Below are 13,073 nucleotides of genomic sequence, written 5' to 3'. Positions count from 1 at the left end.
TCTTTAATCCATTTTGAGTTGATGGTGCATGGTGACAGACTGGGGTCGACTTTTAGTTTTTTGCATGTGGCCCCCCCAGTTTTCCCAGCAACAGTAGTTGAAGAGGCTGTGTTTTTTCCACTGTATATCTTTGGTTCCTTTGTCAAATATCAGCTGACTGTAGGTATGTGGTTTTATTTTGTATATAGCTTTTGACCTTTTCTGCTTGTCTTAGTCTTATACTAGTAATTGCAAATAAGAGAAACCATGGGACCTATGTTTCTTTGGGCCTGACTTATTTCACTTAATAATTTTTTCCAAGTCTTTCCATTTCCTAACAAATGGGGCAATGTCATTCTTTCTGATGGAAGCTTAGACTTCCATTGTATAAATATACCATGTATTCTTGATCCATTCACCTACTGAGGGGCACCTGGGTTGGTTCTCTAACTTAGCTATGGTAAATAATGCTGCAATAAACATAGGTCTGCTGGTAGCTTTAGTATAACCTTGTTTGTGATCTTTGGGGTAAATGCAGATCTATGTGGAGTCTTTTGAGGAACCTCCATACTGCTTTCCAAAGTGGCTGAACAAGTTTACACTCCCACCAACAATGCAGTAGGGTTCCCTTCTGGCTACATCCCCTCCGGCATCTGTTGTTATTAGATTTTTTTTTATTTATTTTTTATTGTGAAAATACTGTACAGAGGGGTTACATTTCTTGATTACAGCCATTCTAACTGGGGTGAGGTGGAATCTCAATGTTGTTTTGATTTTTATTCTTTTATGGCTAGAGAAGTTGAGCATTTCTTCATGTGACTATTGGCCATTCTTATTTCCTCTTCAGAGAAGTTTCTCTTTAAGTCTTTAGCCCACTTATTTATCGGGCAGTTGTTTCTTTGAGAATTTGTTGTTGGGGGATTTCGTTTTTTGAGTTCTAAGTATATTTTAGATGTAAGACCTTTGTCCACTGTATGGCTAGTGAAGATCTTCTCCCAATCTGTAGGCTTTCTATTGATCGTGCTAGCTATGTCCTTTGCCATGCAGAAACTGCGGTTTCATGCAATCCCATTTGTCCAAACACTTTTTTTATTTGTTGCATTTCTGGGTCTTTATCAAGAAAATTTCAGTCTGTGCCAAGATGCAGAGCTGGTTCAATATACGCAAATCAATTAATATAATTCACCACATCAACAAGAGCAAAGATAAGAGCCACATGATTATCTCAATTGATGCAGAAAAAGCATTTGACAAGATCCAACACCCCTTTATGATGAAGGCATTGGAAAAACTAGAAATCCATGGAACATTCCTCAATATAATAAAGGCTGTATATGACAAACCTACAGACAGCATTATACTTAATGGTGATAAGCTAAAGTCATTTCCTCTGAACTCAGGAACGAGACAAGGATGTCCACTCTCTCCACTTCTCTTCTATTTAGTATTAGAATGCCTAGCTACAGCAATAAGATGCAAACATAAAAGGGATCCAAATAGGGAAAGATGAGTAAAACTCTCCCTCTTTGCAGATGACATGATCTTGTATTTAAAGAATCCTATGGACTCCACTCCCAAATTACTCAAGCTGATTTGAAACTTTGGCAAAGTAGCAGGGTATAAAATTAACCCTCAAAAATCAATGGCTTTTCTATATGCCAATAATGACAACAGTGCAGCTGAAATCAGGAAAACAACTGCTTTTGTAATAGCTCCAAAAAAAAAAAAAAAAAAAACAACTTAGGAGTTAACTAAAGAAATGAAGAACCTCTACAATGAGAACTTTTAAAACCTAAAAATTAAAGCAGAACTTAGAAAGTGGAAAAACCTCCCATGCTCCTGGATTGGGAGGATTCTTCAAAATGGCAATACTTTCAACGGCTATGTACAAACTCAATTCGATATCTATAAATATTCCAACCTCATTTTTCAATGAAATAGGAGAAGCAACCCAAAAATTCATATGGAACAATAAAAGACCCCGAATAGCAAAAACAATCCTTAGCAGAAAGAAGAGTGCTGGAAGAATATCAATAGCAAATTCTAAACTCTACAAAGCCATACTGCTTGGTACTGGCACAAGAACAGACCTAAGGACCAATGGAATAGAACTGAAGACCCAGAAATGAATCCACAGACCAAAAGCCACCTAATCTTCGATAAGGGAGCTAAAAAAATAGAATGGAAGAAAGACAGCTTCGTCAGTAAATGGTGCTGGCAAAATTGGTTAAACACCTATAAAACTAAAGCTAGATCCTTATATATCATCCTGCACCAGAATCAACTCCAAATGGATCAAAAACCTCTAAGTCAAAGTAAACACCCTGAAAACATTACAGGAAGGAATAAGAGAAACTCCATTTTTATTTTTTTCTAATGCTTATCCTCAAAAGACATACTACACATTATATTTATAATAACAAGTTCTAATGGGCAAGGCTCAATTTGTATCTGTTCACTACTATTATCTCTAGATACAAAATACTAACTAGAACAAAAATAGAATTAACAAACAGATGTTGCACAAATTAAGATAGTATTTGGGAACAGGTGATATTTAAATTTTATTATGAAAACCCAGGGAATAACTCAGAATTAAAGTTAAGGTACATGTGGGAAGAAATGGCAAAAAACAAACACAAAAGGGGTGCCAAAAATATTTGTAAGTTTAAGCAAAAAAGTGTTCACCTCACTTTTCTTTGTAAACATGTATTTATATATTCTGAGTATTTTGCATGTATCTTAATGGAGGAAATGGTCAAAGTATGACAGAGTTAAAAAAGGACCTAGTTTAAACTGCCCAATAAATAAGTGGGCGAAAGACTTAAAGAGAAGCTTCTCTGAAGAAGAAAGAAGGATGGCCAATAGACACATGAAGAAATGTTCAACATCCCTAGCCATAAAAGAAATGCAAATCAAAACAACATTGAGATATCACCTCACTCCAGTTAGAACAGCAAAAATCAAGAAATCTAACAACAACAGATGCTGGAGGGGATGTGGACAGAAAGGAACCTTACTTCATTGTTGGTGGGAATGTAAACTTGTTCAACCACTTTGGAAAGCAGTATGGAGGTTCCTCAAAAGACTTCACATAGATCTCCCCTATGATCCAGCAATCCCACTTTTGGGCATTTACCCAAATGTTTACAAACAAGACCACACTAAAGCTACCAGCACAACTATGTTTATTGCAGCATTATTTACCATAGCTAAGATATGGAACCAACCCAGATGCCCCTCAGTAGATGAATGGATCAAGAAAATGTGGTATATATACACAATGGAATTCTATGCCTCCATCAGAAAGAATGACATTTCCCCATTTGTTAGGAAATGGAAAGGCTTGGAAAAAATTATATTAAGTGAAGTAAGCCAGGCCCAAAGAAGCATAGGTCCCATGGTTTCCCTTATTTGCAATATCTAGTATAGGTATGAGTCAAGCGGAAAAGGTCAGATAATGTGATGTCAGGAAATGAACCCTTAAATATGTATTTTAATGTTTTCGTTTCTTTCATGCATGTGTTTCTAATGCATTTATAAGATTATTTCTTTGTTGCTTTGTATGTCCCTCCCCCACAGTGTAACCCCCGCTTTCACTATATGTGATGTCAGTATAATATGTGGAGGAGATGGGGACAAACAAGTTGTTTAAGGATTCAGGTGGACCTGTTGCAACAATGAGAAGTACAAAATGTCATGTCAAAACCAGCTTTACAATTCGGGGTGGGGGGGGAGGGGGGTATAACTGGGTGGGGGGAGGGGGGAGGCTGGGAAGGGAGGTAAAGGGTAAACAAAGGAGGAGGCTGCAATGCTTGGTAAGAAATGTATGCATTATCCTGCCCATGTAATTGTAGCCCCTCTGTACAGTATGTTCTCAAATAAAATAAAATATTTAAAAAAAAAAAAAAAGGACCTAGTTTAGTAGTTGGTCTGTCTTTACCTTCAAGCCAAATTTGTTCCTTCCCACATTAAAAAAAGTTACACATAATTCTACAATATGGGTCCCTTCTCATACCATCTAACCCTCCAGAACCCCTTAGTCTTGTGTACCAGGATTCCATACAATTCTAATCCTATATTCAATTCAACTCTACTATGTCTCTGTGGATTCCTCATAATCTTCTGCCAGAACAAAGAATAAACACAAACATCTCTATGGCTTTACCCAGCTTGTAGCAGTTACAAGACATTCAGAGACATTACAGAGACATTCACTACAGTAAAACCAGGATTGGTTTGTTGTTCTGTCAGAAGAGAATATGGAGAGAAAAGTCTCCTTCATTTAGGAAGGCACAACAGACAGCAAACTATCCAGGGCTACACAGAATGTGAAAACCAACCAAGCATGTAAAATGGGCCAAATAAAATACAGAAGTAAAATCCAAGATGGTGAGATGTTCTCACATGCACCTATTTTAAATCATGTTCCCAAAAAAAATAAATAAGCATTCAGCAGGGCTACAAAAAATAAATAATAATTTGTGAAATCTCCACAAAAGCCTTCCCCCAACTCTATACTGATGCAGCAAAATCAACAGAAACATTATGCCCCTATGCTTAGCTGCTCACCATTTTTCTTTCATCATGTCCTAATAAATGGAAAGGAAGGGAAAGATAGTGGAGGAAAAGGAAAGCTAATTAAGTGGACTGTCTTAAGAGAGTACAACAGTGTTAAGAGGGGAATAAAAGTAACTGAATATAAATGACCTTTTAAATAAATTTTGTAAAAAATTCTAGTGAGCTGTGAAAGAAAAGGCTGGGCACTGGTGGCTCACACCTATAATTCTAGCTACTCAGAAGGCTGAAATCTGGGAATCACTATTCAAAGCCAGCACAGGCAGGAAAAGCTGTAAGACTATCTACAATTAAGCAACAAAAAAAGCTAGTAGAGTGCTAACCTTAAGCAAAAAAGCTCAGGGACAGTGGCTAGGCCCTGAGTTACAGCTGAGGACTGGCACAAAAAAAAAAAAAAAAAAAAACAGGAAAAAGGAAAAAGAGAAGGGAAGACAAAAGAAGAAAAGATGAGAAAACAAGACAAGAAAAAAGAAAAGTGGAAATGCTCTAAAGATAGGAAGAAATCAAACTTCAAATAATCTATCTGGGAGAGATCATACAATTTCATGAAAAAATTTTAAATTGTATGTTACATTCAATGAGTTAAGCTAGAATCTAATTAGTAATCAAAATGAAAATGTTAACAAATATTTTAATAGTAAAAGGAAAACCTACTTTGAAAGTCACAGTTGCCTTCGTACAGTAAAATCCTACAGAAACAATGGGATCCTTCAGAGTTTGTACTTTCTGTTGATGCATAGTTGGTGTAGAATCGTGCCCCAGGTAGTCTTCCTCGCCATCATCATAACTCACAATTGCAGGAACAAATGACCAAGCCCACGATACCCATCCCTGTGGCTGCTCATCATCTAGTTGTGAATACAACTCTTGGCCTTTGTACTGCGCAGGATACTGCATATCTATTCTTGTTTCATCTTCAGCACCTATCAATCACATTAAAGAATTTTAAATCAAGAAGAACTAAGAACATAAAATTCTTTAAAATGTTTTTTCTACATCATACTTTCTAATAAAAATATTAATAAATCATACATCAATTTGTTGAAATTGGTGGAAATAGTTTAGAATTATCATTCTCCAGCTCTATATATTATACGCTGTCAATCTGTTCCTGTGGGTTAGAGTTAATATTATGCGGTACATAACTTTAAATGTTTAATAAGTACAAAGAATAAGCTATTTCTTTAACATTTCATTATTTTTTAACCTAAAAAAAAATCCTGCCTCACAAAAATAAAGCTAATATTTTGAAAGAGTAATTTTGCTCTTGTCTAACTCATTAAAATAGAAGGTTGCCAGGAATAGTGACTCATGCTCGTAATCCTAGCTACTCAGAAAACAGATATGAAGGATTGAAGCTGGATGCCAGTCCAAACAGAAATATCTGAAAGACTCCATGTCCAGTTAATTAGCAAAAAGTCAGGCTAGAGGCATGGCTCAAATGATAGAGTGCCAGCCTACAGCAAGTACTAGTACTGACAAAAAAAAAAAAAAAAAAAAGAAGTGGGGAGAGTGAGGGGACAAGGGGAACAACTACTTCTTTGAAGAAATAAGAGCCACAAATGTCTGTTTTTTCAGATATTTAAAAAATATAAATATGCCAGTTAACCAGATACCAGATACCAGAGCTGGGTGCCAGTGGATAACACCTGTAAATCTAGCTACTTAGGAGGCTGAGATCTGATGATCATGGTTCAAAGTTAGCCCAAGCAGGAAAGTCTTATCTCCAGTTAATCAGTAAAAAGCTCTGTGGTTCAAGTGGTAGATCCTTAGTCTTGAGCACAAAAGCTCAGGAACAGAATTCAACCCACACCCACCCCCCAACACACATACAAAGACACCACAATACATTCATCAGAATGCAGGAAAAAAAAAACCATCGGGACAGTACTGCTTTTATAAAGATACAGAGCAACTGGAGCAATCATTCCTTGATGGGAATGTAAACCAGTAGAACTATTTGGGGGGGAGGGGGGCCGGAAAGGGTCAAAAGATGCTACTGAAGTAAGACAGGTAGATGAGGAGACAAAGGAATTAATATTTTTAACCAATAGCAAAAGGAGTAGACTTGGAAGCTGAAACAAAGAAGTAAACTGAAAAAACAAGCTCCCCTCCTACCATACCTTTTTTTAGATGCCAATTTACAAAACCAGGAGACTAAAGAGGGGACCTAATTCTGCCTTCTCCTTTGAAATGGTAAAAACCACAAAATTCTTCATAAAAGAGTAGAGACAGAAAGATAAAAGGCCTGGGAAAAGGAAGCTCTAAAACTCACTCATTTTCCCTATCTTTTAGGTAATGCTCACAGCCACCCCCAAACAATTCTTGGGGATTGCTAGAAGACTTAGACCAGTGTACTGCCAGTACACAAAGTATAAAAGCTACAGGCAAGAAGAGCTACCATTTTGAGTCCTTAACCTTCTTTACTTGCATGGGAAACAGGAAATGCTTCTCTCTCCTCCATTTTTCCTTACTTTAACCTGTTACACTGAACTAGTAGCAAACAACAAAATACATTTTAACATATTCATAAAGTATATAATTAGCCTACTGTATTTGTAAGAACTTTGTACGAGCAACAGTTCTAAATTAAGTTTTTGTTATACTTACCTGTAATGTTTCCTAACATGTCTTTACTGTGACAGGTAGGGTCCTCTGTTTCACAATCTCTAAAATTGCCTATTTCTCCATAGTAAAGAGCAATCCCAAGCTGCATTATACGGATAAACATAGGCAGCTGTTGATCTGTGATAGACAGTTTTAAACTCTCTACTAAAGTATGAATCTGTATATTGGAGAAACAAAAACACCAACAAAAAACATCTTATAGGAATCTTTTCAGATAAGTACATAAATTTTAAAAGTCTTAATATAAAGTATCAGAAAGCACTGATGCCCCAAACATTTGTCATAATTAAGTCAAAATAATATCTATGCTATAATCTTACAAATTGAGTAAATTTTACTGTATCAATAAACATTAGATAAAAATTAGAAAAAGTCAAATTACAGACACAAATAGAATACTTAGAAGATATATTCATATTAGATTCCCCAGATAATTATTCTAGAAAAATATATAACCAATTACTAAAGAATACAATAGCATTTCTATCTCACAATATAAATACACATGATATATCAAATCTAGTAATAAAGTTTAATGATATCATGTGAGTAAACGTTTGATCATTCTTACCAATTTTGTTAACTTAAAACAATATAATGCATCCTAAAATTATAAAAGGCTATAATACATGAGCACAGAAATAATAAAAGTGTTGTTTTCAAAAATATAAAATCATGATGCTGGTGCTCTGCACCTTGTATATGTATTTTTGTAATTTGGGAAAGGGAAGGGATATTGCAGAATGCTTAAATGGGGATTCAGGCTGACCCATTGTGACAACATGTACAGGACACTATACTGAAAATGAACTTTACAATGTCCAGGTCAGGGTAGGGAGACTGGAAGGCAGGAAGAGTAGGGGATGTAGGGAGGGAAGTGATGGTAGGAGGAAAATAAAGGAGGAGGTAACAATGCTTACTATGAAATGTACTCATTACCCTACTCATGTAACTGTAACCCTTCTGTACATTTTTACAATAAAAAAGAATATAAAATCAAATAAAATGTATTTTCAACAATTCTTCAAATTTTAAATAGATTTAAATGTAACAAAATTCACACTAAGAACAGTTTTTAAAAAATAAGATTTAATTACTACCAAATAGAATATACTGCATCCAAAGTTCTCGTTAAGCAAGAGACATCATGGAGTATAAACACAGCTTCAATGTAATGGCTTCCTGCTGTTATATAAACATGGAATAAAACCAATTAAGCCATAAAGTCAACTTTCTTAGAAGGTTTATTTTGACTAACTGGTATTTGAGTTTCTATGAAACATGAAAAAGAAATAATGGTAATCGTATTTTTAGGGCTTAAGGCAAAAAAAATTATATTATCAAGGGAAGAAAGATGTATATGTGAGAGGAAAATAAAACAACCACAAGTTTCATTAACTGACTTAAAAGTCATACTTTGAATAAACTATGTAGAGGTAAGAAAATGTGAGTAAAAGGAGTATGTAGTAGTAGCTAAGCTTTGGGACTTTGTCTTTTCTGAGACAGGGTCTTTGAAAGTAGCCTAAGCTGGCCTAATACTCATAATTATCCTGCTTGAGACTCCTCAATGCTAGAATTACAGGTAGATGCCACCACAGGTAGTTTAAGCTCTGTTACATCTTTTTAAATACTTTATTCCACCAACAGCATCTGTGATAAGCAGTTCTGAACAAAACCAGTGATACGAACCTATCCTTAACATGCTCATTAAAAGGGTTTTTCAAGACAATTAAAAAAGGTTAAGCCTCAGCAGACAAATGGAAAAAGAGCCAGAATGGACATTTCAATAATCAAATGGCAAGTGAACAATGTATTTTTAAAAGTCTAATAAATATTAGTTATTTCTTTTGATCAAAAGGCTGGCAATTTTAAAATATCATATTTAAAGCTAGTCAGTGTATAAGCAGCCCCATTACTATTCATGGGTGTATATTATAGCTAAAATCTTTCTTGGAACAATTTTGAAATAGGCTGTACTGGAGTTTAAACTGCTTAATAAGAAATTTACAAGAGGAAAATACTTCCTAAGTAATTCATGTGAGATGTGGCCAAAGTTTTAAGTGCATATTTTCATTTCCTGGAAAAAAAAAACATGCCAAGGATATTTTAAATATCAGGAAAATGTTATGTACCCATATGATCTGCATCTCATAAATGTCATTAAATTCAAAAAACACTTAAACATATGTGAAAAGCTTACGAAATAATAAAGTATCTAGAGCATTTTGAGAAAGCTTATGTAAGGTTATCAAGGAGATTAACCACATTTAACAATAGAACAATGATAAGCCTAACTTAAAAGGGCAAATCTTGTATTACAGTGTATTTCAAAAAATTTAAAAATAGATATTGGTTGAGCAAAACACAATGCATCTTATATGTAATAATTACAAGAGCCAAAAACCACAGAACAACCACCTTCTTTATGTTGACATTTTTCACAATGAAATATCATGGCTGATCAATTTTGAGAATACAGAGTTGTTTATATGTTTGTGCCAACAGCAATTTTTTTCAAGTTCATTTATTTTTAGACTAACTTCTAATTTAGTCAAATCCTAAAATAGATCATTGAATTGGCACTATATAGTTTTCCATGCTGAAATAGATTGTATCACTTGTTCAAGGCCAGTCTGGGCAACAGAGTATACCATGTCTCGATACACCAACACACAAACAAAATAAAACATGTTTTTATAATGTAAAACATGCCTATAATGGAGAGGTTGAGAGTGATCATAAACCAAGACCAACCTTGGTCAATCAGCAAGACTCTGCCTCATTCATGTATACATGTATGTATGTAAATATAACCACACATATATGTAATGATATATATGTTTATGTTTGCATGTGCATATTAAATCTGTGTGTTTACATATACATACATGTACATAAATATACAAATTTATATTCACAATGCCCAACCTTATAGCAGAGCCAAACCTAAGAAAATAAGCTCATTTTCCTAAAACAGTATATTATTACATGTCAATATTCTTCCAGGCTTTGCCAAAGAAATCCACTCAAAAGTAAAGGGAAAAAACAATAGATTTAAACAAACAAGTATGCATTATATATCAGTAGCAGGTAAAAGTAAAATACAGAAAACTGAGTACTACCAAGAACAAAACAAGTGGACTTTACATACAAATATAAAGTATAACAAGGCACCATAAAGTATTTTAATAAAATATAATGTGAAAATAACTGATTTTGGGGCTGGGAAGGTGGCTCAGTGGTAGAGCGCTTGCCTTGCATGCTCTGGGTTCAATTCCTCAGCACCACATAAGCAGAAAAAGAAGCCAGAAGTGATGCTGTTGCTCAAGTGGTAGAGCACTAGCCTTGAGCTGAAGAGCTAAGGGAACAGAGCCCAGGCCCAGAGTTCAGGCCCCACAACCGGACCCCCCCAAAAAAAACTGATTTTAATATTTTAATATTAAACTAACAATATACTCAAGACAAAATACCACTACCAGATACGAGGCAGCCCTTCTATAAGAGAATTTCATAGTCAGAAGCAAATAATTCAATAACAAAAATGTATTCCACATGAAAACTCACTACAACAGTTCATTCAAGAAGATAATACTATGAAAACTGTTAAAAACAAAAGATGATAGTATTTATGCTTCCATAAAATTATACTTATTAAGCTGGGCGCCAGTGGCTCACGCCTATAATCCTAGCTATTCAAGAGGCTGAGATCTGAGGATCACGATTCAAAGCCAGCCAAGCAGGAAAGTCCCTGAGACTCTTATCTCCAATAAACCACTTGAAAACCAGAAGTGGCGCTGTGACTCAAGTGGTGGAGCGCTCACCTTGAGCTGAAGAGAAGCAGGGACAGCGCCCAAGCCAAGTTCAAGCCCCACGACCAACCAAAAAAAAAAAAACAAAAAAAAAAACTATACTTATTAAGAAATATAAACCACTAACTTAGAAATCAGTAAATTTTCACATCCATCAAAAGACATATCCTATAAAACTCTCAAATACTATAAAAGTTTATTTTGAGACAATCAATCAAGAACTAAAAGTGTGTGTATGTGTGTGTTTCACAACTGACCTTCACTGTATAACCCAGGCTGGCCTAAAAACTCATGTGTCAGCTTCATGTGTCAGCCTTTCTATCAGATAAGTTACAGACATAAGCAATTGTGTCAGATTTCCAAAGCTAATACTTCTGAAACTAATAAGCTAACATATTAGAATAGCACATCAAAGTGATAGTTATCTAAGAAAAATAACCAGTTATCATGCTGAACAATTTATAAGGACTCAAACACAAATTACTGATACTCAGTTCACCGAGCATATAGAAATATTTTATAAGGGTATTGGAGACTGATCCAGGGCATTACGCTACTGTTTAATAACTCTACATGAAAAGAGAAACACCATTATTAAACATCTACACAAAATATCTATACTGGACCACATTATATACGCAGTCTAAAATATAAATACCTTAAAACTTTTATAAAAATAAATAACATATATTCATGAGGTTAATTTCTTCTTTGATTTTTTTATTAGTAGTATACACAGAGCCAATAAACAAAACAGACATGCAACTTAACTGCTAGACATATGAACACTTACTTTAATAATAGATGGCATCTTGGAATTTAGGTTATCATATGTGAAATGCAGGCGAGTTCTGAAGGAACATTTATATAATAAAGGATCCTGGTAAAATTCTATTTTACCACTGGCATTTCGTTTATCAAGACAAACTGTACAATCAGAAAAATTGATAACCTTTCTCAGCACCAGATCAGTTGCTAAAAAAAAGAAAAACATTTTAAGGAAAATCAGAAAAAATAATAAACTAATATTTATTGCTATAAGTAGTAACAAAAAAGTTGTAAAAAATTTACTACTATAAGTACTAAAAATAGTAATTACTATAGGTAGTAACAAAAAGTCATAGCAGAAAGTAAGATTCATAGAGCAGTTTTATGTCAGACTATATGCAAAAAACTTAGGTTTTACTTCCCTTAAACCTTATTCTTAAACCTATAATCTTATTAAACATTCACAACTGTCCTCATTTTTATATATGGTGAATCAAAGAGGCCTCCAATTTGCAAGTCAACTAGAAGGCAAAATGTATTAAAAAATTTACTAGTGATTTCCTTCAAGAAGATGATAAAATAATGAAGAGTTCACATTAAAAATAACTTAAAGCTGGTTGCCAGTGGCTCACACCTATAAGCCTAACTATTCAGAAGGCTGAAATCAATGAATCATGGTTCAAAGTAAGACTGAACAGGTTAAGTCCATGAAATTGTAATCTCCAATTGACCACCAAAAAACTGGAAATGGAGCTGTGGAGCACTAGCCATGAACAAAAACAGCTCAGATACAGTGCCTAGGCCCTAAGTTGAAGCCTCAGGACCAATACCAAAAAAATAAATAACTTTATATAACACATAATAAATAAAAGTTTATATAATAAATAATAATGTCACTATACTAAAAATTACATTACTCTAAATTTGATCTGTCCAATACACTGGCAATAGTCATTCCGTGCTATTTAAAGTGATATATACACAAAAATTCAGGTACTTGGTTGCATTAGCCACATTTTGAGTGCTTAGTCTCCATATGTACCTAATGCTACAAATTAGCCAGTGAAAATATAAAACCTTCCCAATATCGCAGGAAGTTCTAGGGGACAACACTACTATGAAAATAATGAAGAAATTACCAATAACAGGAACAAAAATAAGGTAATTGGTGGTAAGAAAACAAACTCTAAAAGAAAACCTTAAGTATGTAAGTAGTGTGTCTGTGTGTGTCTGTGTGTCTGTGTGTGTCTGTGTGTGTCTGTGTGTGTGTGTGTGTGTATGCCTTTAAGATAAGGTCTCACTGTTCAGCTC

General features: G+C 34.6%; 1 protein-coding gene across 4 annotated transcripts in view; it reads right to left on the bottom strand.

Moving 5' to 3' along the window:
- The window catches only part of Vps13b (vacuolar protein sorting 13 homolog B), a 515,578-nt gene that overhangs the window by 470,404 nt on the left and 32,101 nt on the right, over positions 1-13,073 (bottom strand). For all 4 annotated transcript variants that reach the window (XM_069991130.1, XM_069991132.1, XM_069991133.1 and 1 more), the window contains exons 6-8: positions 11,788-11,969; positions 7,168-7,342; positions 5,212-5,480 (exon numbers count right to left, since the gene is read on the bottom strand). In XM_069991130.1, the coding sequence (XP_069847231.1) occupies positions 5,212-5,480; positions 7,168-7,342; positions 11,788-11,969 (626 nt within the window). The remainder of the gene's footprint in view (positions 1-5,211; positions 5,481-7,167; positions 7,343-11,787; positions 11,970-13,073) is intronic.

Source organism: Dipodomys merriami, unplaced genomic scaffold (assembly GCF_024711535.1).
Source record: "Dipodomys merriami isolate MVZ:Mamm:240054 unplaced genomic scaffold, mDipMer1.0.p SCAF_4, whole genome shotgun sequence".
NCBI lineage: Eukaryota > Metazoa > Chordata > Mammalia > Rodentia > Heteromyidae > Dipodomys > Dipodomys merriami.
This window is presented reverse-complemented; position numbering and strand designations above follow the sequence as displayed.